General features: G+C 50.5%; 1 protein-coding gene across 2 annotated transcripts in view; it reads right to left on the bottom strand.

Moving 5' to 3' along the window:
* Positions 1 to 13,958: 13,958 nt before the first annotated feature.
* Positions 13,959 to 26,071, bottom strand: part of LOC147114826 (uncharacterized) — a 132,854-nt gene continuing 120,741 nt past the window's right edge. For both annotated transcript variants that reach the window (XM_085992800.1, XM_085992799.1), the window contains one exon: positions 13,959 to 18,069. In XM_085992800.1, coding sequence (XP_085848926.1) covers positions 15,701 to 18,055 — 2,355 coding nt within the window. In that variant the 5' untranslated portion in view covers positions 18,056 to 18,069 and the 3' untranslated portion in view covers positions 13,959 to 15,700. The remainder of the gene's footprint in view (positions 18,070 to 26,071) is intronic.

Raw genomic sequence — 26,071 nt, 5'->3', positions numbered from 1 at the left:
TTAACCAAAATGTATCACCTATTGATACTGAATTCCATTTGCCACTTTTTAGCTCATTCCCCCAGCTTATCAATATCCTCTTTGTAGTTTCCTTTGGTCTTCTAAATAATTACGTATATCTCCTATTTTGGTATCAGCTGCAAATGTTGACCCCACTCCCTCTAGGCCTATATCCAAATCATTGATATACACAGAGAACAGAAGTGGACCCAGAACTGAAACTTGAGGAGCACCACTATTCACTTCCAACCACTCTGTCCACAACTCTTATGATATTTTCTCCCTTCCAACCAATTTTTAATCTAGTTTGCTGTCCTCCCCCTAATTCCATAACCCTTAATCTTCTCTAGTAATCTCCCTTATGGTACCTGGTCAAATGATTTCCTAAATTCCACAAAATCACATCCACTGCATTCCCCCCATCTACCACATCTGTTACCATCTCAAATCATTCTGAGGTTTATCAAGCATGATTATCCCTTTTGAAATCTGTGCTGGATACTTTTAACTATTTTCTCTTTATCTAGATATGTGGTAATTTCATCCTTAATTATAGACTCTAACATTTGCCCTACCAGCAATGTTAAGCTAACTGGTCTGTAATTACCCAGCTTAGCTCTGCCTTCCCTTTAAAAAATGGGTACTATGCTGGTCACTCTCCAACATACATCCACACTCAATAGAACCCTGGAATACAACTTCTAGTGTTACGTCCGAAGTAACACTCTTATTACTGTGGGAATAACTAACTGCTTTTATTTCCAGACCCACTAGCACATTCCCATCAAAGAATACAAGAGAAGTTCATTTGCTGCAATGTGCTTCCTCCCATTTGGGGCCATCACACTCCATCTGGAGCCATCCTTTGTTTCTTAACCTGTCCCATTACCATCTCCTCTTGCCTTGAATATCTCTTAATGCCTCTTTACTTCTCCTGCCTTCCATCCTCTCACAGACCTTCCCTTTAGTTCTTTCATCCCCTCCCCCATTTCCCAGCCCCTAAACTTGCTTTAAAATCTGTTCCTTTTCCTGCTTTTTTCCAGTTCTGACGAAAGGTCTTCGACCTGAAACGTTAACTCTGTTTCTCTCTCCACCAATGCTGCCTGGCCTGCTGAGTTTTTCCAGCGTTTTCTGTTGTTATTTCAGATTTCCAGCATCCGCAGTATTTTGCTATTGTATTGGGGCCATCTAGTGTTCAGTTAACAATATGCAAGTACCATACCTATCAGTTTCCCCTTCAAAATAACAAGGAGAAAATAATTACCTCCAAGTATGAGCCTGGTTAACAACAACAAAAAAATTAAGAAATTCAGGGACGGCGGCCTAGATATTCAGCCGCGTTTGCGCCCACTTATTGGCTATAAAGTGGTTTGCGCCGGAAGTTTTTTAGCATCCGAAATTGAGTTGGTCCCTAACATCGGCATTAGCCGGTAGCGCTGCGCCGACACCGATGATGTCATCAGTGTGCGCAGCGCCCCGGTTCCAATGGTAATCCGTCCCGATGGCCAAATTCAGTTGCGGCCGCCTCGCCCGTCGCGGCCGCAAACAGCGTTTGCAAAACGGTGCCTTACAGCTCCGAAAGGCCGGCGCATAAAGGTGGAGGGGCGGCCGGCCGCTTTCCCGGCGGCCGCCTGGCCGCACCTCCCTCCCCGGACTCCTGCACCACCCCCCCGCGGCATTGGTGTGTGACTCCCGCGAGCCCGGCACTTCTCCGTGGTGCCGGGCTCATTTGACGGGGGAATCCAGCGGCGATCTCATGGCTGCAGGCAGCTCCTCCTTAAGAGATGGAGGAGGCCTGCAGTACCCTAGCCTGCCGCACCGCATCAGTTGCCGCAGCGGCAGCTGGGCGCCGGAAACTGACATTCTTCGCCCCAAACGAGGCGGCCAAACCCTCCAATAGCGCCCGCCTCCGTCTTGGGGCGGCACTACTGAATTTCAGGCGGGCGCTAGGGGAATCCGGCCCAGTGCTAAATTTCGGGCACTAAAGACCTGGCGCGGCGATACCGAATTTTTAGCCCTATATCTTACAATGACATAGTACGCGGGAAAGATGGGTTATACCAATATTAGAACCATAATGAAAATCACTACACTCATAACTATCTCCAAGTCCAAATGATTTGGAGGTTTCCTTGACCTTTGTTGATATCTTTGGCTATGATTGATAATGGGTAAGCTAGCACCTATAATAAGAGCAGTGGATGGTAACTTCTCAGGTTCAGTTTCAGCAGTCAGGGTGCAGAACGTTCTTCAGAGATCGTCCTGGAGAGTTCACACCAGAATCAGGAGCACAAGCAACGTCCTGGCAGGTGGTTGGTTCATTACACATGGGAATAAGCAAAACAGCTGAACCTTTCTGAGGAGCTGTAATAACTACTTCTTTAGGTGGAACAGGCATTGAGGTGACAGGCAATGTTATCATTTGGTACATCAAAGGTAGGTCAATGCAGTTCTCGTAATTGATCCTAATGATACTTCCACAGCAAACCATTCACCAAAACTAAAAACAGCTCCAATCCTCTTCTCAATAACACTAACACACCACTTTTTCACATTCCCATGGCAATCAAAACATATTGGGTCATAATTTGCTGTCAAAATAACAGTGAGGCTACTGGCGCTCACCGTTATTTACGTGCAAATGCTACAGCAACTTCAGGTGAGGGCGGAAATCCAACAGTTGCTGTTCGAGATGCGCCACTCCACCATTAGCTTCGTGAAACCGGCATCTCGCTGTCTGCCTCACCATTGAAGTGCATTAAATGGCGTGAAGTTGCTGTATTTACATGGTAGATATGAACTAAACTAAACTCGCCACAGAAGCTAAGTCTTGTCCATTTCAGTCTAAGTACCATTTAAGCTCGGGGCCAGGGATCGCGAGTGGCGCTCGGGGCCAGGAGTACAGATACAAATACAGGCACAAATACAAAAAACTGATGGGGCTCCACTAACCTCCCCCCCAACTAATCTTCACCAGAATATCAGTGCTAATTTGATCTTGTGAGAGACAACATCACTCATGTCCGAGGCCGAGACCCAGGAGCGAGGACGAGCCCAGCAGCGAGGTCAAGGCCCAGGAGTGGCACAGCATGGGCCAGCAGCGGGGTCGGGGCCCAGGGAAGGTGCGGCATGGGCCAACAGTGAGGTCAGGAGGACCACAATGCAGCCTACGAAACCCAAGCAGAGAGGAACTGCGGGAAGGAGGGAGGAGGACGGTAGGAGTATGTTTGTGTGTGTGTGTGCTAGGCCGTTGTAGCAGCGCCTGCTCTCCAATCGTCTTGGATCCCCTTGCCATTGGACCAAGCCCGTGTGGTAGCTGGTGTGCAATGGCCATCCCACGTTAAAAGAATTCAAGCACAGGCATCTTCCACCCTTTAAAATGAAGTTTGGGTCCTGGAACGTCAGGACCCTCATGGACAACTCCAACAGTGACAGATCGGAACGCCGTACTGCTAACGTTGCCCGGGAGCTCAAACGTATTGACATTGACATCGCCGCCCTAAGTGAGACCCGGCAGGCAGGGGAAGGCCAGCTCAAGGAGCAAAGGTGGTGGCTACACCTTCTTCTGGAAAGGCAAACCTGAAGAAGAACGCCGCCTCCATGGGGTAGGCTTCACCATAAAAAATGAACTAGTTGGGCATCTCAGAGACTCCCCTTGCGGTATAAACGAGCGCCTCATGACTCTTCGGCTCACCCTAGCCCGGAATCAGTGCGCTACGGTCATCAGTGTGTACGCCCCAACACTGGAAGCCACAGAGGAGACCAAAGAGGAATCCTACTCCAGCCTCGAACAATCCCTGTCCCGAGTCCCAATGGGCGACAAGCTGATCCTCCTTGGCGATTTTAACGCCAGAGTTAGAAAGGTCACAGACCTCTGGGGAGGTGTGATCGGCAGAGAGGGGGTAGGGAAAGCCAACTCCAACGGTACCCTCCTCCTGTCGAAATGCTTAGAACATGGCCTTGTCATAACCAACACCTTGTTCTGTCAGAGAGACAAGTACAAGGCTTCATGGCAGCACCCTCGCTCCAAGCACTGGCATCTGCTGGACTACGTCATCGTCTGAGCATGGGATTGCAGGGACGCCCGCATCACCCACACCATGACAGGAGCCGATGACTGCTGGACAGACCACCGCCTAATCCGCTCTGTTACCTCCATCAACGTAGCCCCAAAACAGCGGTGGCAACAGAAACAATGCCGCAGGAAAATCAGTGCTGGAGCACTCAAAGACCCCGATAAGAAAGCCCTGTTCAGCCTGCACCTCACAACCAACCTGACAACTTCCAGTAATGCAGAGACACTAGAGTGTCCACAACATCTGGTCTGCACTCAAGGCCTCCATAATCAGCACCTGGGAAGAGACGCTCGGTCACTCGACCAGGAAACACCAAGACTGGTTCGACGAGAACGACCAGGAGATCCAGGAGCTAATAAGCTGCAAGTGCAAGGCATTTCTGATCTGGAAACAGCAACACAATTCAAGAGCAAGAAAACTGCTCTACAGACGCCTGAAGGCCGAGGTCCAACAAAAAACCCGTGACCTAAAGAACAGATGGTGGGTGGAGAAAGCGCAGGAGATCCAGCAACTAGCCGACAACCACGATGTGCGTGGATTCTTCAGTGCAGTCAAGACCTCCTATGGCCCAAGCATCTGAGGTCCTACCCCACTGCGGGCCAAGAATGGAGAGGTACTCATCAGGGACAGGGAGGCAGTCAGTGCCCACTGGAAGGAGCACTTCAAAGATCTCCTTAACCGAGACTCTGTCTTCGACGCGAGTGTCCTCAATTCCATCCCGCAGCATGCTACCCGCCACCACCTCAGCACAACCCCTGCCCGGCATGAGGTTGAAAAGGCGATCCGACAACTGAAGAACAACAAGGCCTCAGGAACAGATGGAATCCCTCCCGAGGCACTAAAGCATGGTGGAGAAGCACTACTGGCGTGAATTCATGAACTCATTTCTCTTATCTGGAAGGAGGAGAGCATGCCAGGGGATCTCAGAGACACTGTAATTGTGACCATCTTCAAGAAAGGTGACAAGTCCGATTGCGGTAATTACAGAGGAGTTTCCCTGCTGTCTGCCACAGGTAAAGTCATCACAAGAATCCTCCTCAATCACGTTCTCCCAGTGGCTGAAGAGTTCCTCCCAGAGTCGCAATGCGGATTCCGCCCACTAAGGGGCACAATGGACATGATCTTCACCGTGCGTCAATTACAAGAGAAATGCAGGGAACAGCACCAACCGCTGTACATGGCCTTCTTTGACCTCACAAAAGCCTTTGACACTGTCAACCGTGAGGGATTATGGAGTGTCCTCCTCAAATTTGGCTGCCCTCAAAAGTTTGTCACCATCCTCTGCCTGCTTCACGACAACATGCAAGCCGTGATCCTGACCAACGGTTCCACCACAGACCCAATTTACGTACGGACCGGGGTCAAGCAAGGCTGTGTCATCGCACCAATGCTCTTCTCGATCTTACTTGCAGCAATGCTCCATCTCACCCTCAGTAAGCTCCCCACTGGAGGGAAACTGTTAAAACTTCATCGCCTCCAGCCCAGATCCAAGGTCGTTCCATCCTCTGTCATCGAATTACAGTATGCAAACGGCGCTTGCGTCTGCGCACACTCGGAGGCTGAACTCCAAACCATCGTCAACACCTTCACCGAAGCATACGAGAGCATGGGCCTTACACTAAACATCCGTAAGACAAAGGTCCTCTACCAACCTGCCCCTGCCACACAGTGCTGCCCCCGATTATCAAAATTCACGACAAGGCCTTGGACAACGTTGACCACTTTCCATACCTGAAAGGATTCGCAAATTTCATGTCTTCCCCGAAGATTTACTTTTGGCTTATTGAAGAAACCCTGGCTGGACTGAGTTTAAAATCCAGGGCTCCAGGGCTCAACAAGATGGTTGCGGTCAACCTCATGGCCAAGCCCTGTAAGTTTCAGTTTGGATTGACAAAGAAGGAACTTTCCGGAAATTAGAATGCAGACAGACCTTCTGCATTTATGCATGAGAAGCAAACCCAGTGGCATTCGGGCCTCTGATTAAAACCCATCAAGGTTGTTTGCACAGACAATCAAGAGCAGGCAAAGCCTATTCAATATGTAATAACTGCATTCAGACCTTCGTTAGAGAACATCAACACTGTTTGCAAACGATCAACGGGGCATTCAAACTGGAATGGCCCCATCACGAAACCAGTTGGACAAAGGGGAACACTGATGAGACGTTTAAAACTGATTAACCGGCCATTCAGGTTGATGGGCCCAGATTGGTACCCTTTGTATGAGCTTCAACACGTCCAGGTCAGACAAAAGAAATGAGCTGATCTGGCGGGAGATAAGGGCTACCAGAAGGGTATAACTAGTCCCTCGGGAAGCCATCTCTCTCTCTCTCGCCTTGCCTCCAGTGTCCTGCCGTATCATCAACTCAGCGAGAGGATCGTCAATGAAGAGCCCGTCCAGGGAAGTAGGACACCCGCAGTTACGTTTGAATTACTGGGCTATCTCTGCTCTGGGGCGGTGAAAACCTAAAAACATCGACAGGCAACAGGGCACGGAGCAGGCGTTTCAACATCCTAGACTGGTGAGCATCAATTTTCTGGCCCATCACAAGACAACCTAGATAGGTGTAAAAGGGTGGGAGTTAAGGGGAATTGCTAAAGTGTAATTTTAGTCATTTTCCCTCGATATGTCCATTTCTCCTCCCCCGCTAAGTGTAATTGTGTTGCATCCATAGTGATTTTCTCTGTATAGTAATTGTTTCTCTATTTTAATAAACATTGGTTTTCTTTGCACCGAACCACTGGTCTCGTTTGTCTATATCGCTACTCGTAAATAAGTCCGGTGCTCAGAACTAAAAGGGGGAAGTGGTTCGAACTGCACAGGGCTGGGGCAGCTCAGGCACACGACTGACTGACCAGACAAAAACCCCAAACCAAAACCCCCTACAGAAATGGCGAGCCAGGTAGGAGCATCGGCGACAGTATGTGATATGACAGACAGTGGTGCGGAGGGAGAAACCGCAATGGAAGAGAGGTTGTCCACTCATGTGTGCAGAAAGGTCAATATCGCCAAGAAATGGGTGGGCGCTATGTTAAAGGCCGAGCGTCCCATAGACGCCGCCGCCCAGTGGACGGCGAGTAAACAGCATAAGAGGGCAATTGAAAAGGCAGTCTGGTTAATGTGTCATAAGAAACAAGTCTTGGTGCTGGACAGTGTTGTAGCAGCACAGGCTGCCAAGCTCAAGAAATTGGCCCTAGAAATGCAGGATAAGGTTGTAGCGGAAAAGAAAATGCTAGTGGCACTTCAGGCGTTAAGCCAAGAGAGAGCGCAGACGGCAAGGGAACACCAGGCAAAGATAGAGCGCCTGGAGGCCTGGGCCGACGAAGTGCAACGGGAGCATCAGGCAAGGGTAGAGCGTCTGGAATACCAGACCGCTGAAACTAAAGCCAGCGCTAGGCGCAAGATGGAGCACTTAGAATACCAGGTCAGAGAGGCGAGGGGCAGCGAGATAAAGCTGCAGGACATGATTTGCGACATCACCCAAAAATTAAAAGAGCAGGAGGAGAAAGTAAGGGAGGTAAAGGCAGCATACAAGCTAGCCTGCGACCGGGGGTTCGAGGAGGCAGATCACGGGCCCTTTAGGGAGGAGATAGAAAGTTTGGCCATGGCCTTATCGAGGGCGAAGGGCATGGTATGCCTCATCAGCCCGAAGGCGGGCCAGTCGGACTTTACCGGCAACCCAAACAGAACCATCCCACAGGCAGCACCTTGAACAAAGTTGGCTAGGGAATCAGAGGTCCCACGGCCGCCACCCATAGCTCCGAGCTTTCAGGAGTCCTGGCAGCAAGGGGGGGTGGAGGATGAAGTGGTAGGGGAAGCACAGCAGGCCCCGCTAGATAGGCCGGGACCAGAGCCGGTGTACCCCCTCCGACAACGGAGGTACGGCCCGCCCATTGACGACGAGGACCCAGGGGCCATCCAAAATCAGTTTGTGGTGCCGCATGGCACCCAACAGCTCAGGGCCATGGTTAGTCATATCCCCAAGCTCACCGAAAAGGGAGACCCCTCTCTGCATTTCAGGGACATAGAACAGGCAGCGTGCGTTAATGACTGCGATGATGCAGAGCAAGCTAAGATGCCGCTGTTTTCTCTGGGGAGTGATCTCCTCCAGACCCTGTCTGATGAATGTAAAAAGGGGCAGAAAGATTATGAGGATTTGAGGAACGAGATATTGGAGGCCATGGGACTCAATGACGGTAGTCCATTCGCCCGGGTGGAAAAAACGGCACAGCTCCCAGGGGAGTCCCCGCAGGCATTCGCAGACAGACTGTGGCCAGTCTACTGGAGCGCATGCCCGGGAATGCCAGCGTGGACCTTACTGAACCAAGTCCAATTGACCCACTGGCTCCGTTGTCTAATGACAAACTGCCTGCCCCAAATCCGAGCCCAGGCTGCGGCCTGGTTTGACCCCCGTAGCCCCCAGACCACCGAGGAAATGGTGATCCACCAGCTCACGATAGCATTTAAAAATATAAGGGGTATCGAGGCGCCCCAACCTAAGGGGAAAGTCCATGAGGTTAAACCTGGGGGCCAGAATAAGAAAGAGTGACACCAGGAGGGGAACCATCCCTCCAAGACTAAGTTAAACTGTTACGGGTGCGGGAAGGATGGCCAATGGCGCAAGGATTATAAAAATCCATGGAATGACAATAAGGGGAAGAATTCAACAACCCCAGCCCAAAGGGCAGGGCCAGGTATCCCTCCCGCTGCGATCGAGCAACTCCTGGAGTCGTTACAGTCCCTACGCTCTCTCCTCCTGGCCAGCCCGGGGAAAATAGCAGCCACCACCAGTGCTTTGACCCCGTCTGCCCCATCCCACTCCCAGCAATGACTAGAGCCAATGCAGCCTGTTGACCTGTGTCCCCGCGAAAACGCTGAGTGGAGCAGGCCCTATGTTAGGATGGGGGTGAAGACGGTGCAGGGGAGATACTCGGTGGACACTGGAGCTTCCAGCATGGTGGTCCATTCGGAAGACTTGACCAATTCACCCCGGTCTAACAAGGTCCCATTTAGCTTAATGGGACCCACAGGGAACGAGCAGGCTGGGGAAAGGTCAAAACCTTTGGCCATAGGTTTAGGATCCCTCCATACCACATGGGAGGGTGACCAAAAGACCATGAGGTAGCCAAGCAGGGGGACAGGGAAGGAGAGTTCTGGGACCCCTGTAGAGCAGGCCCGGTAGCAGCAATCCGGGACAAGGGAGGCACACAGGGGGTAGCTTTGGCCCCGGACCAAAAGCAGGTCCAAGCCCAAGATCCCGCCTTTAAGGCCGCCCTGGTAAGGAGAAAGGATTTAGAACAGGGTTACTGGCAGGCTGCTAGTTATATTAAACAAAGTAAGTTTTTTAAACCCGAAAAGAAAGAGCTGCCAGTTGGGACAAGGTCTGAGGATAGATCCTCAGTCCACAGGGGGTACAAGCTCACAGGCTGCACAGGCAGGCGCTGTGGCTTGTGTTAGGGGAGGAGCCATTCCGTCCACTGTCCAGACCACTCCCCCTCTCCTATGGGATTCCGAGGAGAAGGAGCCCGAATCAGATGGCCCCGAGCCCAAACCAGGTTTTGAACCTGGAGGGGAAGACCCTCAGCCATCGGCAGCCGGTGGTGAGGGATTGCCCGTCCCCAGTTCAGGTTTGGGAAGGGAGGGACCCGAGGGAGAAGGCCCCCAGCCAGCGAGGACTGTGACCCGAGCCGAGGGTCCGCTCGCCAGGGTAGCCCCACCGGTAGCACTCCCTAGGAGGCCTCCTCGGCCACCCCAGCCCAGAAAAGTATGGTCACCGGCTCTTCAGTTAAAAAGGGCGGCCTCCCGTGTCAGGGAGAAGCCGAAAGACAGAGGTCCCCAGCCAGCAGCCATAAGCTGCGAGGGACCAGAAGTGGAGATCAGTGTAGCCACGCCACAGGGAGCAGCCTGCAACAGCCCAAACAGGGATTAGGCTGGCCGCCCGAAGACGGGCGGCGGATGTATATAGTTTAGGTAGTTTAACACTTAAGTTTATATAGTGTTAAGTTTAGGGTGTTTAATTTAATTCTAATTAAGGTGATGGTTAGTTTTAAGTAATCTGCTCATAGTGTGTACATTTGAGTCAAGGTCGCAAGACCCAACCATGCTTCAACCAAGCCAGAGAATCTCTAGGGAACCTGGCTGTGTGCTTCTATATCTGTTACAGGAAAATTTACGGAATGAAGGGGGGCGTAATCCTACTCGTCCTGATAGGACTGAGCTTCGGAAGGAGAGGTGACGTGGAGGATTCCCACCTCTATGGGTGCTCCGGAGACACAGCACCGATAGCAATCGATGGGAGCGGCGAACGGGATGCAGAGGAGAATTTTACCAATTATGGGAATAGTAGTCAGAATGCCGGTTATGGGTAGGACAGCCCGACCCGCACCGGTATACAGGGTGGAGAACATTGGAATCATTCAAGGGGTGCACACATTCGTTTTGCAGCGGTCCCGCCCTATGTCAGAAAGTGGGAGCATGCTATGACGGGTACTGACCTCTCGGGGTGCCGTAGCGGGGAGCACACATCATCCTGTGTCCCCAGCACTTGAATGCCTATTCGAAACCACAATGCGGGTTCAGAGCTGCTGACGCGAAACCTATAAATTGTACCATGGAAGCCATGGCACAAGGCCATGTTCCCCCACAGGTAGCATATATAGCGGGTGGGACATATTGCGTCACCACAGGAGCGTCTCACTACCAGCACGGACAGCACAGCTGGTGCGCGGTGAGTGACAGCAGCTTCTGTTTTAAACCCGAGGCAGAAGTTCAAGTGGCACAGACATGAATTGTCCCCATTCCTGAACCATCCACTGTTCACCTCACTGTGGAGGAGAATTTTACCCACTTCCAGAAATATGTCGCCCACTTCGGTTACCCGATTCCCCCTCTCCCAGAGCACCTTACCAAATTATTAAAAGCTGTTCTAGTATCACAAAAGCACTTCTACACTTTGGAACAGAAGACTGTACAGATAGGGGCCGACATTTTAGATATTACGACCCCGCCCTGGTGGGACATTTTTGAGAGCATAGAGGTCCCCTCCTGGATTTGAATGGCGTCCCACATCTTAGTAGTCTGTCAGCTAGGGATCGTCCTCTACCTGGTTTGTGTCCAGTGTAGGAGAAAGGGTCCCGGGGTAGAATTTAAAGCAAAAGGGTTGTGGAAGGACCAGTATGCCCGGGTGGAAGAAGAAACACCCATGTGAGCTTTGTGTCATATCACTGCCGAGTGATGGCAGATCCGTTTGTTATTTTTTAATAAAGCTCGTTCCTTCCGTTCGTTATTTTTAATAAATATGGTTTTGGCCTGATGTTAATTTTATTAAAGATTGTGTGTTGTAATAAAGTTTTATGATGTCCCAAGTAGTGCAGGGGTGTTGGACGCCATCCGTGCTTGGACTATTGTAACAGATAGTAATTGTTTCTATCATAGCCATGATGTGGAGATACCGGTGTTGGACTAGGGTGGACAAATGTGAGAAGTCACACAACACCAGGTTATAGTCCAACAACTTTATTTGAAATCACAAGCTTTCGGAGCGCTGCTCCTTAGTCAGGTGAAGTGAAGAGATGCATATAGGCACAGCATATATAGTCAGAGAACACTGCCAGATGATTACAGGTAATCTTTCTAACTGCCCTTTATCCCACCTCGGCAGAGAGATAATCACAGCAATCAAAGGTGTGGATGGTGTCCAAACAGGTCAGTCAGGAAAACATTACATCAAAGAACAATGAGGTGGGGTCACCAGGGGTCAAATGTTGCAGATGCTGGGGTCTGTATGAAAAACAAAAAACAAACAAAGAACAATATAAAGAAAAAAATTTTTTTTGCTGGAAATCACAGCAGGTCCGGCCGCATCTGTGTAGAGAGAACAAGCCAACGATGACTCGAGTCTGGATGACTCTACGTCAGGTGGGGTTACATGTAGCGTGACATGAACCCAAGATCCCGGTTGAGGCCGTCCTCATGAGTGCGGAACTTGGCTATCAGTTTCTGCTCGACGATTTTGCGTTGTCGTGTGTCTCGAAGGCCGCCTTGGAGAATGCTTACCCGAAGATCGGAGGCTGAATGTCCTTAACTGCTGAAGTGTTCCCCGACTGGGAGGGAACACTCCTGCCTGGCGATTGTTGTGCGGTGTCCGTTCATCCGTTGTCGCAGTGTCTGCATGGTCTCGCCGATGTACCATGCTCCGGGGCATCCTTTCCTGCAACGTATGAGGTAGGCAATGTTGGCCGAGTCACATGAGTAGGTACCACGTACCTGGTGGGTGGTGTCCTCACGTGTGATGATGGTATCTTTAGTGTCCGAGGATCAATAATACTCAGACTGCAGGAGAACAATAAAACAGGTATTTACTGGACAGAGAGTAATTCAAGACTGAAATACAGAAGCCTGCTATGGCTTTATATACAGGGGTGGTCACTGCCGGTACTGCAGTATAGAATCAGTTCTTCTCTTAAAGGCACATACACAACAATTCCTCCCCTTTTAGATAAACAGTACATAACATTCATTTAACAACTAAATAATAACTAATTACAATTACAATTTTCTCTGTACTATATACATCAACTGAAATAATCATTTATAAGTTCAGTCTTTGAGGAGGCTTCCTGATCCTGACTGGATAGTGCCTTTCTCGAGTATCCTGTTCTTGCGGCGGAGTTGATTCTGGCTCATTGTCATTGGTTGGTTCGTCAGCTTCCAATACCACTGCTTCTGAGGTAGACGCAATCTGTACTTCGGGTTGATTACCAGGTGCACCTGCTCGTGGTATGGGTTTGGCTTGTTCCTGTGACTCTAGAATCTGGTCAGCATGGCGTCTCACGATGCTCTCTCCAACGTCCACTGTGTACATTAGTGGTCCCTGCTGTGTGCATATCGTTCCTGGCTGCCATTTTTCTGTTCGGTAGTCGCGGGCCAAGACTAGTTGCCCTATGTTGAAGCTCCTGGTTGGCTTCTCATTTATGTGCTGGAATTGCTTATCCTCAACATCTCGTCTTATGTTTAGTTTGAGCAAATCCAGGCGACATCTTAGCCTTCGGTTGAAGAACATTATGGCTGGAGCTTGGTTGGTGACTGCATGTGTCGCATTCCGGTAAGCAAACAAGAAATTATCCATCTTGTGTTGTAGTGGTATGTCGTCATTATGCATTGCCTTTATGGCCTTTTTAAAGGTCTGAACAAACCTCTCAGCCAATCCATTTGTGGCTGGATGATATGGGGCAGATGTGTAATGCTTCACCCCATTATTCCTCAGAAACCTCCGGAAATCCTCTGACACAAACTGTGGCCCATTGTCGGAGCAAATCTGTTCTGGCAAGCCATTCCTGGTGAAGATGGTCCGTAGGACTGCAATAGTTTTCTCCGTGGTGGTGGAGGAGATTTTGATGACCTCTGGCCATTTCGAATGGGCGTCCACAGCAATTAGGAACATTGAGTCCATAAATGGACCAGCAAAATCAATGTGTACCCATTGCCATGGAGATGAGGGCCACTCCCATGGATGTAGCGGGGCCTGTGGTGGAGCGTTTTGGACCTTCTGGCATCCTGTGCAACTCTTGGTGATATCCTCGATTTCTTTATCGATTCCCGGCCACCACACAAACACCCTGGCTAGGCTCTTCATTTTTACCCCTCCCAGATGACCCTCATGAAGCTCATTGAGCACTCTATCTCTCAACTTGGGTGGAATTACCACTCGGGATCCACACATCAAGGTTGTAGGGGGTTTCTCTTGCTCGTTCTGGCCTCCTACCAGGCTTCGTGCAATAATTACCCTTGAGTGGTTCGACCCACTCTTCCCTACGGTTCTAGACCTTGGACTTAGGTGCAGGGAACTGTAGTGCAGAGAAAAACTCAATAGACCAGGTTGAATAGCACGAAATGGATGCTTTTATTATTAAACAGTTTGCAGCATTATAGAATACATGTCATAAGCACAGATTAAAGTAACTACAAGCATACACATATCTACAAACTTAACTCTATGGAAATGGGAAACACACGGCACATCGTAAAAGGGGAAACACATTACGATTACCCTTAACCCCCTCCCCTAGACCTAAACTAAGTTTCGACTTGAGGAACTCGGGATCATACTCACCACTTTGATTCGCGAAAAGGGGGTTCACAGCCTTTTGGCACAGCTTTCCGTCGTCACGTGGATTTGGAAACTTCTGGCGCAGTTTGTTTTTCTTACGCGATGAAGCAGCAGATACAGCCTTGATGAGCGCTCGTCATGGATGAATCCGTTAAACCTGTGTTACCTTTACTGAAAGGCTGCTGAAGAACTGGATGCACCTTGGAGACTCTGCTACCGATGTGATGTTGTAGAAATGGATGCACATGGAAGGTCCGTTACCGAATGGGATGTTGAGGCACTGGAGTGCTAGGCCCGGAGTGTCCTTTTCTCCGGCCTGGATTGTCGTTTTTCCCGAGGGTGTCTTCTCCTTCGGCCTGGGTCGTCGATGATCTCCCGACAAAGGTACCCGGGCCACCCTCCTTCGTCTTCCCGTCGTGGCCGAGCCTTGTTTGGCCGAAGAGTCCGTCCCGAAGCGTTCTCAAAAGAGACGTCCTGAATCGAATCGTAACTACTGAATCGTGTTCCCGAAGCGTGAATCTGAAGCGAAGCGCCCTGATGGACCTTTCAATCCACAGTTATACCTTTTTGGGACAGTCTTATCTCCCGCCAAATCATAGTCCAGTCTTTGTAATATTTTTGGCGGGCAGAAATCTCTGCAGGGGCGCTTTGTCTTTGTAACGGGAGCCGGTGATAGCTTAACTGGCCTTCCTGGGCCGATAATGTCTTTTTCTTTGTCACCGTAACTCGGTTCGTATATTGATCGGTCTGGAGATTGCCCTTGATGGCTGTTAAACGGTTTTTCTTTGTACAGTAAATGGGTTTAAGTGTTCATTCAATTGTCCACCCATTTCTTGATGGGCCTCATCCTGTTACCCAAAACTGTCCTGTACTTAGAATCTAATTAGTATGTATGCTCAGTTCCATGAGTTTCGGTTTCCCGATACTGGCTTACGCGGGCTTACTGTCCTCAATCCACAAGCCTGTCTGGCTTGCAGTAACAGAAATCAAATGGTCCCAGAAACTGATCACGAGGTCCGGCGGCCATTTTGTATGCCCTTTTATCAAAGGTTTTTCTGTACAAGCTTCTTTTGGTCAATAAACTGTCTTATTAACCCTATTTTCTTGCGTGATTAATTACTGAAAATTTCGAATCTTACAGTCCGCCCTGTGATACTGAGAGCTTGCTTAAAGTATCAATAATCCTTGGTGAGCAAATTTTCCCTGATTCCTCACATCCAAACATTCCTGGTAATTAACTATCTATGACCCTCACGACACATGCAGTTCCCATTTCAGAAAAATTACCTTGTGTACAATTGGACAATCATAGGCAGTACTACCATAAACTATAACACATTCATCTTTCAGATGTGAAGGGGCCGATACCCCTTACACCACCTGCATACACCTTTTATTAATCAAAAAAACAGAAAATCTTATCAACGGCTATAACACAACAGTATTCACACACTTAAATCATGCAGTGGCTAAAATCAAGAGTGGAGGGACGCTTTAACTTTTAATACTTAGCAGCTTAAACTGGGGTGTCCTCTTCCCCCACTCGTACATAGCGTTCTCTCCATTCTCCTGTGTTCTCGTGCCTCTGGAGGCGTTTGCCTCTCTTGCAATGCACGAACAGTAGGAATATTACAATTAAAACCTGACACACTACTAGGATATGGGATGCTATTCTAATCCAGGCCAGGATCGCTATATTAGTGAACAGGTCCCACCATGGTGGGGTGACTATGTCCAATATGTCTTTCCCTATCTCTAATGTCTTCTGCTCCAGTGTGTAAAAATGCTTCTGTGAAACTATAACGGCTTTTAAAATCTTGGTGAGGTGTTCGGGAAGAGGGGGAATGACATAACCAAAATGCGCGATGAATCGCTGCAAGTCCGTGAAATTCTCTTTTACAGTGAGGTGAACGGTGGAAGGTACAGGAATGGGGACAATCCATTTTTGTGCCACTTGAACTTCAGCCCTGGGTTTAAAACAGAAGCTGCTGTCACTGACCGGGCACCACCCGTGCTGTCCGTGGCGGTAGTGAGGCGCTGCAGTGGTGACGCAGTATGTCCCACCTCCGATATATGCCACCTGCGGGGGCACATGGTCCTTTGCCATTGCCTCCATGGTGCAATTTATCGGCTTCGCGCTAGCGGCTCTGAACCCGCACTGTGGTTTCAAAAAGGCATTCAAGTGCTGGGGACACAGGATGATGTGTGCTCCCCGGCTTCGACACCCCGAGAGGTCGGTGCCTGTCATCGTACGCTCCCATCTGATGACATAAGGTGGGACCACTGCGTAACGAATGTGCGCACCCCCCTGAATGACTCCAATGTTCTCCACCCTGTATACCGGGGCGGGCTTTGCTGCGGGACCCAACACCGGCATCCTTATCACTATTCCCATGATAGTGTGATTCGAGCGTCCGCAGTCCACTGGGACTGGGTACGCCTCTGCAGCTAGTCTGAGCTGGCACGGACTTAATGCGTTCTCGAAAGAGTGGAGCGCTTGCAAGTGCTTGTTGCTGATCCAGGACGGGACCAAACCTTGTTTTAAATCCTCCAGATTACTGCGGCCCTCGCCCAGTAACCACGCCCCGTATAGCACACAGGCCTCGTTCTGCGCAGCCTGATCGGACGCATTCCGATCCTCCCTAATGAGTGCATTTACCGTTCTAGCGTGTTTCTCCAGCTCAGCAATTATTTCTTTTAAGTGTAGTGTCATGGCCTGGTCCTCATGTAGCTCAGAACCCACTACCTTATTTTCGTTAGTCAGTATGTTCCTTAACTGGGCTTTTAAACCATTGATCTGTGTCTGCAGCTCCACGTTGTCTAGAGCGTTGACAACAGACGTCCCAGTGTTAAAAACAGTGAAAATGTCATTTACAGTACCCCTTCTTTGCCTCCCTACCTGATCCAAAACTTCCTGTGGTGTGGTGTATAATTTGGCCTTGTCAATGTCGGCAAAGTCAAACTCGTAAAATTGTCTGAACATTCGGGTTAACAGGACCTGGTACAACTGTTCCGTCTCCTTGGGACACCACTCCGGCAATCGTACCTCAGTGAGGTTTAAAATCACTGAGGCCACCGCGTAGTGTACCCCTTGGTACATCACCTGACCAGTGGGTACCAATACTAAACCGTTCCCGGGTCCCTTTGTGGCGGTGGGGCACCCTTCCTTCTGGGCTAGCGCTACCGGAATCGTGGGCAGGGGCTTGCGTGGGCGGGTGATGAGTTCAGTGGCGTTTACCGGAATCGGGGAGAATGGGGCTCCGCACGCCCGAGTGCTGACATCCCATCTCATCCCTTTCCCTTCATCCTGCCACTGCCTCTGGAAAAAGATGGATACGCCCTTGGGGCAAACGCGTTTTGAACCCCACATACAGACATATATCCCTTCATCTGGTTCCCACCATTTGTCCGAACACACACATAATTGTCCGTCAGTCCCCGTAATTGTCCGATGGGTATTGTTACCCAGTCGCTCCCACTCGATAGTAGAGTTCTTCATGTCCTTTCCCAGCTTTCGTAGCCACCACCATCTACTTAGTGGTACGTTCCCATTACACACCAAACAGATCCTCTTTCCCACGGTAACGCTGACTCTGGGTGCAAGCATCCTCACCCGAGGGCACGATAACAAAGTCTCTTGGTAGGCAAAACCGAAATTGCTGGAGTATTCCGTAGAATTCGTCCCCAGCCATCCTGGCCATCTCCCTTGGTGGAAGTAGGTGGCGGTTTCCTCAACCTCTCGCTTCCCCGTCCCATCCGTCGCGATGGGGGCTGTGTCCCCAGAACATCCGAACACGATGACGTCCTTGGTGCGGCCTCGGTAGGCCAGCCCGCACCCGATCGCCGCGAGCGCTATGAGAATCCTTTCCATTGTATCCCTGGTTTCTGTAATCAATAAGAGGATGTAGCCAGGCTCCCAATAGGCGCTGGCCTAATTAAATGGACGCGCGGGTCCCTTGACCCCGCTTCCAAACAAACACACATACTGGGCAGACTTCGAAAACTACCTTTTAAAACGTCCCCATCCTCTTAAACTTTACATCCCTTAAACTATCATTATAATTACCTAGCTTAACTTATCATTTCCTAAACCTATGTACAGCGCCGCCCTCCTTCGGGCGGCCTACTTAATTCCTGTGAGGGTTGCAGCGTGCCGCTCCCTGTGGCGGGGCTGCACTGACCTTCGGCTTTGATCCCCCGCAGCCTGTCGCTGCTGAACGGCAACCGTGCCTTTCCTGGGCTGCTCTGGACCGAGGTTGGGGGAAATAAGGAGAATTTGGCCAATGCTTTCTGGGCTGAGGCGTTCGAGTCGACCTACGAGGGGATGCCTTGGGCGATGCTCCCAGGGCTGATGGACCGGGGGTCGGGACCTTCACCGTCACAGCCTGTGGTCCCACCACAGCTGCCGGCTCCGGCTCCCTTCCCTCTGGCTCCGCCCCCCCCGGGGCTGGGATTTGTGGCATCCGACCCCACCTCACCTGTCCCTACAGGTGGTGAGTCTCCGCCCCCAATCCCTACCTCCCCTAAGCTTGAGTCGAGGGCGGGATCTTCGTCCTCTGACTCTTCCTCCTCCGTGATCGGGTCAAGCGCGGAGTCGAGCTGTTCGGGCTCTTCCTCGTCCGAATCCCAAATTAGAGGGGAGACCTCCCACTCCATTGGGATGACTCCTCCCTTCACGCAGGCTACAGTTCCAGCCTGTGTGGTCTGTGACTCTGTCGCAGGCTGAGGATTTTTGTCCTCAGACTTGGCCCCTGTTGTTGGCCCTTGTGCACCCGGCTTAAACAGCTTTCCCCACTTCGCACTAAACCACTTGTTGCGTCGGGACACCTCCACTGTGCGAGTGGCGTAGACCGGCGGATTTTGCACCGATTCCGGCTCATCCTCCTGGTCTACGTTTCTCTCGCCAGCGCATAGGGTTAGACCCAAGAATTTTACTTCTCGCCGGCCAACCCGCGCCTTTGTGGGGGTTTCCTTAACACTCTCTATCTCCTCCACACTCGTACCCCCTCCCCAGAGACAATGATTTCTCAGGTCCACGTGGATCCCGTGGGCTACCAAGAAATCAGACCCCAGGACTCCCGCTCCACCTCCCTCTTCCCACTTCATCAGGATACACTTCCACATGGTGCGGAGTGGCCCTAAACGAATGGAGAGGGGAAGAGAATGTGCGCCAGCCTGTTCTTCGCCCGTGAAGCCCAACAGACGATATGGGACCCCGGTGGACAGAGGCGAGGCGGTGGGGTTATCTGCGTGGATTACGGTGCACGATGCTCCCGTGTCCAACAGATAGGTTTCCTTCACCTCCTCTACCTCCATCTCCACGAGGGGTCGCCTCCATGCATCGTAGCGGAGCAGACACAGGTAGACGGGCGGCGCCGACTCTAGTCACTTGGGTACAGCGATCGGAGTTTCGGGAGCGACAAGGCCGGTGGCAACCGCTATTTTTCCCTGCGAGGTCATTAGAGACCGCATTGCCTCTAAAACTGACTTGATCGCATCGGGATGGATCGACACATCGGCTCCTTTCTCCCGGATGGGCGTTTGGGCTGGGGCGAGGGAGTTTTTCCCTTTAAATCCTTCCAGGGATTTTTACAGTCCCGGCGCCAATGACCCTCCTTCCCACACCCGTAACAACTGCTCTTGGCTTGGGGAGGGCGATTCCCCTCCTGATGCCATTCCTTTTTAGCAGGAGCTGCAGGCCTCGCCTCATGCACCTTCCCCTTTGAGGAAGGCACATCCCTACTCTTGCTGTTCCTGTAACTTATCGTGAGCTGATCAAGTACTACTTCCTCCGTGGAGCGGGGGTTAGTGGGGTCAAACCATGCTTTGGCCTGCTCCCTCACCGGTGGCAAGCAATTGGCGACCAGACACCGGAGCCAATGAGCCCTTTGGTCATTATTCAGCCCGTTCCGGTCCGGCCCGCCCGGACAGCTACGCCGATACACTGGCCACAACCTTCCGGCGAAAACCCGTGGGGGTTCTCCCTCTAGCTGTACCGTCCTTTCCAATCGGAGGAACGGAGTTCCGTCACCCTCCCCTATAATCTCCAGGATCTCGTCCCGTACCTCCTCATACGTCTTGCGCCCTCTCTTGCTCTCGTCAGGGAGACACTGGAGGAGCGAGCTGTCCAGGGAGAACAGCAGCATTTTGGACAGTTCAGCCCCGTCGCAGTCATTAACTGCTGCGGTTTGCTCCACGTCCCTAAAATGTACGGAGGGATCTCCTGACTCGGAGAGTTTTGGGATGTGACTGATCATTTCCCTTAGCTGTCGTGCGCTATGGGGCATTATGATCTGATTCACGAGGGGTCCGTCCTCGCCATCCTGGTCTGGACCGAGCCTCCGGTGTCGCGTGGGACACATCGGTGCCGGTCCCGACTCTACTACCTGGTGTTGCTCTACCTCAAGAACCTCTGTGTCTGACTTCTCCGTTTCCTTCCCCGGAGTCCAAGACTCAGTATAGGCGGGAGGTGCCGAGGGCTCGGGGGTTGGTACCCCAACTGCCTCTTGCGGAATCGGTCTTTTGGATTCCTTGGCTAACAGTAGCTGGCTCGCTGGTGGGTTTATGAGACACACCAAGCCGTTTGCCTTTGCTAGGGCCGTTCTCAGGTCCTCTAGCTCCCTGTGGCAAGCGCTATGGTTGGTGTTCTCAGACCTATCCTCCATGGCCATCTTATATGCTGCCCTAGCCCCCAAAATACTTTCCTCCTGTGTCGCTACCTGCTTAGCTAGGCAGAAACACCTATCTCTCATTCTACCTTCACTGGCCTTGGCCTCAACGACCTGACACTCCAAGTAATCTATCCTGGTCTCATGGCGGTGAGTTACGGATTGGCGTTCCTGATTCAGCGCGTTAAGCGATTGAATTAGTTTCTGACCTCCCGCAACCTTTTCCCCTACTTCTGTTAGTAGCCCTTTGATCTGGGCTGTCTGTGCTACAACGACCTGGTCCAGAAGCTTCTTGTAGCACATCAGCCAGACCGCCTTTTCTACCGATTTCTTATGCTCTTTGCTTTCTGTCCACTTGATGGCTGCGTCTAGCGGGCGCCTATCTCTTAATAGGTCAGATATCCACTGTTATGTAAGGTTTACCTTCCCAAAAACATAATCCGCTATTCTCTCATCCATCACATTTCGTTTATTCAGACCATGATCTAACACACTACATTCCTGCTGCCAAGGTCCTGCCGCGGTCGCCATCTCTGTAGGGGGTTTCTCTTGCTCGTTCTGGTCTCCTACCAGGCTTCGTGCAATAATTACCCTTGAGTGGTTCGACCCACTCTTCCCTACGGTTCTAGACCTTGGACTTAGGTGCAGGGAACTGTAGTGCAGAGAAAAACTCAATAGACCAGGTTGAATAGCACGAAATGGATGCTTTTATTATTAAACAGTTTGCAGCATTATAGAATACATGTCATAAGCACAGATTAAAGTAACTACAAGCATGCACATATCTATAAACTTAACTCTATGGAAATGGGAAACACACGGCACATCGTAAAAGGGGAAACACATTACGATTACCCTTAACCCCCTCCCCTAGACCTAAACTAAGTTTCGACTTGAGGAACTCGGGATCATGCTCACCACTTTCAGATTCGCGAAAAGGGGGTTCGCAGCCTTTTGGCACAGCTTTCCGTCGTCACGTGGATTTGGAAACTTCTGGCGCAGTTTGTTTTTCTTACGCGATGAAGCAGCAGATACAGCCTTGATGAGCGCTCGTCATGGATGAATCCGTTAAACCTGTGTTACCTTTACTGAAAGGCTGCCGAAGAACTGGATGCACCTTGGAGACTCTGCTACCAATGTGATGTTGTAGAAATGGATGCACATGGAAGGTCCGTTACCGAATGGAATGTTGAGGCACTGGAGTGCTAGGCCCGGAGTGTCCTTTTCTCCGGCCTGGATTGTCGTTTTTCCCGAGGGTGTCTTCCCCTTCGGCCTGGGTCGTCGATGATCTCCCGACAAAGGTACCCGGGCCACCCTCCTTCGTCTTCCCGTCGTGGCCGAGCCTTGTTTGGCCGAAGAGTCCGTCCCGAAGCGTTCTCAAAAGAAGAGACGTCCTGAATCGAATCGTAACTACTGAATCGTGTTCCCGAAGCGTGAATCTGAAGCGAAGCACCCTGATGGACCTTTCAATCCACAGTTATACCTTTTTGGGACAGTCTTATCTCCCGCCAAATCATAGTCCAGTCTTTGTAATATTTTTGGCGGGCACAAATCTCTGCAGGGGCGCTTTGTCTTTGTAACGGGAGCCGGTGATAGCTTAACTGGCCTTCCTGGGCTGATAATGTCTTTTTCTTTGTCACCGTAACTCGGTTCGTATATTGATCGGTCTGGAGATTGCCCTTGATGGCTGTTAAACGGTTTTCCTTTGTACAGTAAATGGGTTTAAGTGTTCATTCAATTGTCCACCCATTTCTTGATGGGCCTCATCCTGTTACCCAAAACTGTCCTGTACTTAGAATCTAATTAGTATGTATGCTCAGTTCCATGAGTTTCGGTTTCCCGATACTGGCTTACGCGGGCTTACTGTCCTCAATCCACAAGCCTGTCTGGCTTGCAGTAACAGAAATCAAATGGTCCCAGAAACTGATCACGAGGTCCGGCGGCCATTTTGTATGCCCTTTTATCAAAGGTTTTTCTGTACAAGCTTCTTTTGGTCAATAAACTGTCTTATTAACCCTATTTTCTTGCGTGATTAATTACTGAAAATTTCGAATCTTACAAGGTCCCCCGGCACACTGACAGCTGTTCTCTCCTTGGTGAGAATGCTGGCAACAGTGAGTCGCCATGTGCTGGCCATCCCTTCACCGTCAAATCATAGGCCCGAGAGAGTGTCGGGTCATTTCGGGTTTCCTTCTCTATACTTGAGTTTGTAACAGGTAGACATTCGACTATGGTCGCATGGAATATCTCAACAGGGTCCACTGCAGGTGCTTCCTCTACCGTAGGCAACGGTAGGCGCGACAGCCCATCAGTGTTTCCATGCTGTTTCGTACCCTTGTACTCTATGTCGTACTGATGTGCCCCTAGAAAAAGTGACCATCTTTGCAGCCATTGCGCCGTCATCACCGGAACGCCCTTCTTTGGGTTAAAAATGGAGACTAGGGGCTGATGATCAGTCAGTAGGGTGAATTTCTGCCCGTGCAGATAGTGATTGAACTTCTTCACCCCCCACACCAGGCTGAGGGCCTCCCTGTCAATCTGGGCGTAGTTACGCTCGGCTGAGGTTAACGAGCGCGACGCAAAGGCTATTGGCCTCTCTGAAATGTCAGGGAATTTGTGTGACAGCACCGCTCTGATGCCGTAGGGAGACGCATCACATGCTAACCGAATCGGTAGTGTTGGATTGTAGTGGGCCAATACTTCTTTTGAAGTGATTAGGCATTTACATTTCTGAAAGGCACGCTTACACTCATCACTCCATTTCCATGTTACTCCAGTTTGCAGTAGGGCGTTCAGTGGGTGCAGAATTGTAGATAAATTCGGCAAGAACTTATGCTAGTAGTTCACCAACCCGAGGAACGACCTCAGTTGCGACACATTTTCCGGTGCTGGAGCCTTGACTACAGCCTCAATCTTGTCCGGCGGCTTATGCAACCCTTCCTCATCAATCATGTGGCCACAATACGAGATTTGTCTCCTGAAGAACTCGCATTTGGGGCGGTTGGCTCGTAGCCCATATTCCTGTAATCTCGTGAGCACCTGCTCCAGGTTGGCAAGGTGTTCACTGTCATTTTCGCCCGTAACCAGGATGTCGTCCAAATAACACTGGGTCCCCGGAATCCCTTGCAGGACTTGTTCCATCGCCCTCTGCCAAATAGCCGGGGCTGATGCTACCCCGAATACCAGTCGATTGTACTGATAAAGGCCTTTGTGAGTGTTTATCGTGAGGTATTTCCTAGACGCTACTTCCACCTCCATTTGTAGATACGCTTGGGCCAGATCAATCTTTGTAAAGCGTTTCCCTCCAGATAGTGAGGCGAAAATATCTTCTATCCGTGGAAGTGGATATTGTACTATGTGCAGGACTGGGTTCACAGTTACCTTGAAGTCCCCACAGATGCGAACCTTCTTCGGTTCCCCAGGCGTGCTGCTCAATGATTTCTTCATTACAGGAGCGATGGGTGTGGCCCACTCGCTCCAATCCACCTTGGACAGAACACCCGAACGCTCCAGACTCTCCAGCTCTGCTTCAACGGCTGGGCGGATCGCGTAAGGTACCGGTCTGGCCTTAAAACATTTTGGGTTTGCGTTATCTTCGATTTTTATCGTTGCCGTTACTCCTTTTAGAGTCCCAAGTCCTTGTTGGAACACCTCTTTCGTGTCAGTTAGAATTTTTGACAGTCGTCCAGGTGTGACGTCATCATCCTTTTTATCAGTCACAGTTAGCGCCTGAATGGAATGCCAATCCAATTGTATTTTTTGGATCCATTCACATCCCAATAATGGTGGTCCTCCATCTAGTAATATATATAGATACAGTTTCTGTGTTTCCTTGCCGTTGTATTCAACTGGCACCCTTATTTTTCCTCTGGGGTAGACTTTTTGCCCCGTGTATGTCTTCAATACAATGGACGTGTCCTTCAAGGGTATGTGTGAGAATAGCCGCTCATAGTCTCGTCGATTCATGACAGTTAGGGCTGATCCTGTGTCCAATTCCATCTTTACTGGGGACCCTGCTATCATGAGGGTGACCCAAATGGTTCGGTGATCCTCCTTTGCGATCACGTTGTGTAACTTTAGACAACTTAGCCTCCTGTTCCCGGAGTCCTTATCACTCTCCTGATCTTCCGAACTACTGTCTGTCATTTTTTTTACTTTCTTGTACTTTTCCTTAGTAGTTCTTGTAGTGTTGGTTTTCTTTCCCGACCTGCAGACTCTTGCTATGTGTCCCATTTTCCCACATTGCCTGCATACTTTGTCCTTAACCCAGCAGTCCTTCTGATCATGGGTTGTTCTGCCGCAGCGATAGCACTTTTCTGCTCCATACGCCATTTCATTAGCGCTGTATTCCTGTGGTTTCTGTTGTATTTCCGCAGCTCCCCGTGCTGCTGCTTCGTAGGATACTGCCACGCTGAAAGCCTGTTCTAGCATCAGGTCCTTTTCCGAAAGTAGTCGTTTCTGGGTTCCTTCACTCTGGAGCCCGCAGACAAACTTATCCCGCAAGGTGTCTGCCAGTCCTGCTCCGAACTGGCAGTGCTTCGATAACTTGCGTAGTTCCGTAAGATAGTCAGCATTGTTCTCATATTTGTGCTGGTTTCTTTTATGGAACTTGAATCTTTCTGCTATCAGCAGCGGTTTAGGGTTTAGGTGTTCCTGTAAGATATTAACAATCTCCTCAAAACTTTTCTCCATTGGTTTAGCTGGGGTAATTAAATTCTGCAATAGGCCGTACGTTCTCGCGCCCATCAGATTTAATAATACCGACGCCTTCTTTCCATCGGCCACCTCATTTGCCTCGCAGTACACTTCAATTCTTTCCACATACGTGGTCCAGTCTTCTACCTCATTGTCGAAAGCAGTGATACTGCCACTTTTCGGCATCTTGGGTGATTTAAAATGGTGCCTCCCGTGCTTTTTCTTCTTCACCAATTCATTAAAATGGCGCCTCCCGCGCTTTTCCTTCTTCCCCAATGGAATAAAATGGCACCTCCCGCGCTTTTCCTTCTTCCCCTTGCTGCCACGCTGCTCCTAGCATTCTACAGGGTAATGGCGGCGACCCGCGGCTTCAGCGCGTCTCAGTTTTCCTTCCCCGTGTTCTATCCTCTCCACGCTGCCCTGTTCTTGAGCACCGCTCTCTTTTCCTCCCGACGACGCTGCACGGCCCCTTTGCAGAGCCGCTCGATCGAGCCCGAGCCCGCCGCAGTCCGGAAGGGTCAGCG

Source organism: Somniosus microcephalus, chromosome 7 (assembly GCF_052327205.1).
Source record: "Somniosus microcephalus isolate GS21.2 chromosome 7, FLI_Smic_1.0, whole genome shotgun sequence".
NCBI classification, from domain to species: domain Eukaryota; kingdom Metazoa; phylum Chordata; class Chondrichthyes; order Squaliformes; family Somniosidae; genus Somniosus; species Somniosus microcephalus.
This window is presented reverse-complemented; position numbering and strand designations above follow the sequence as displayed.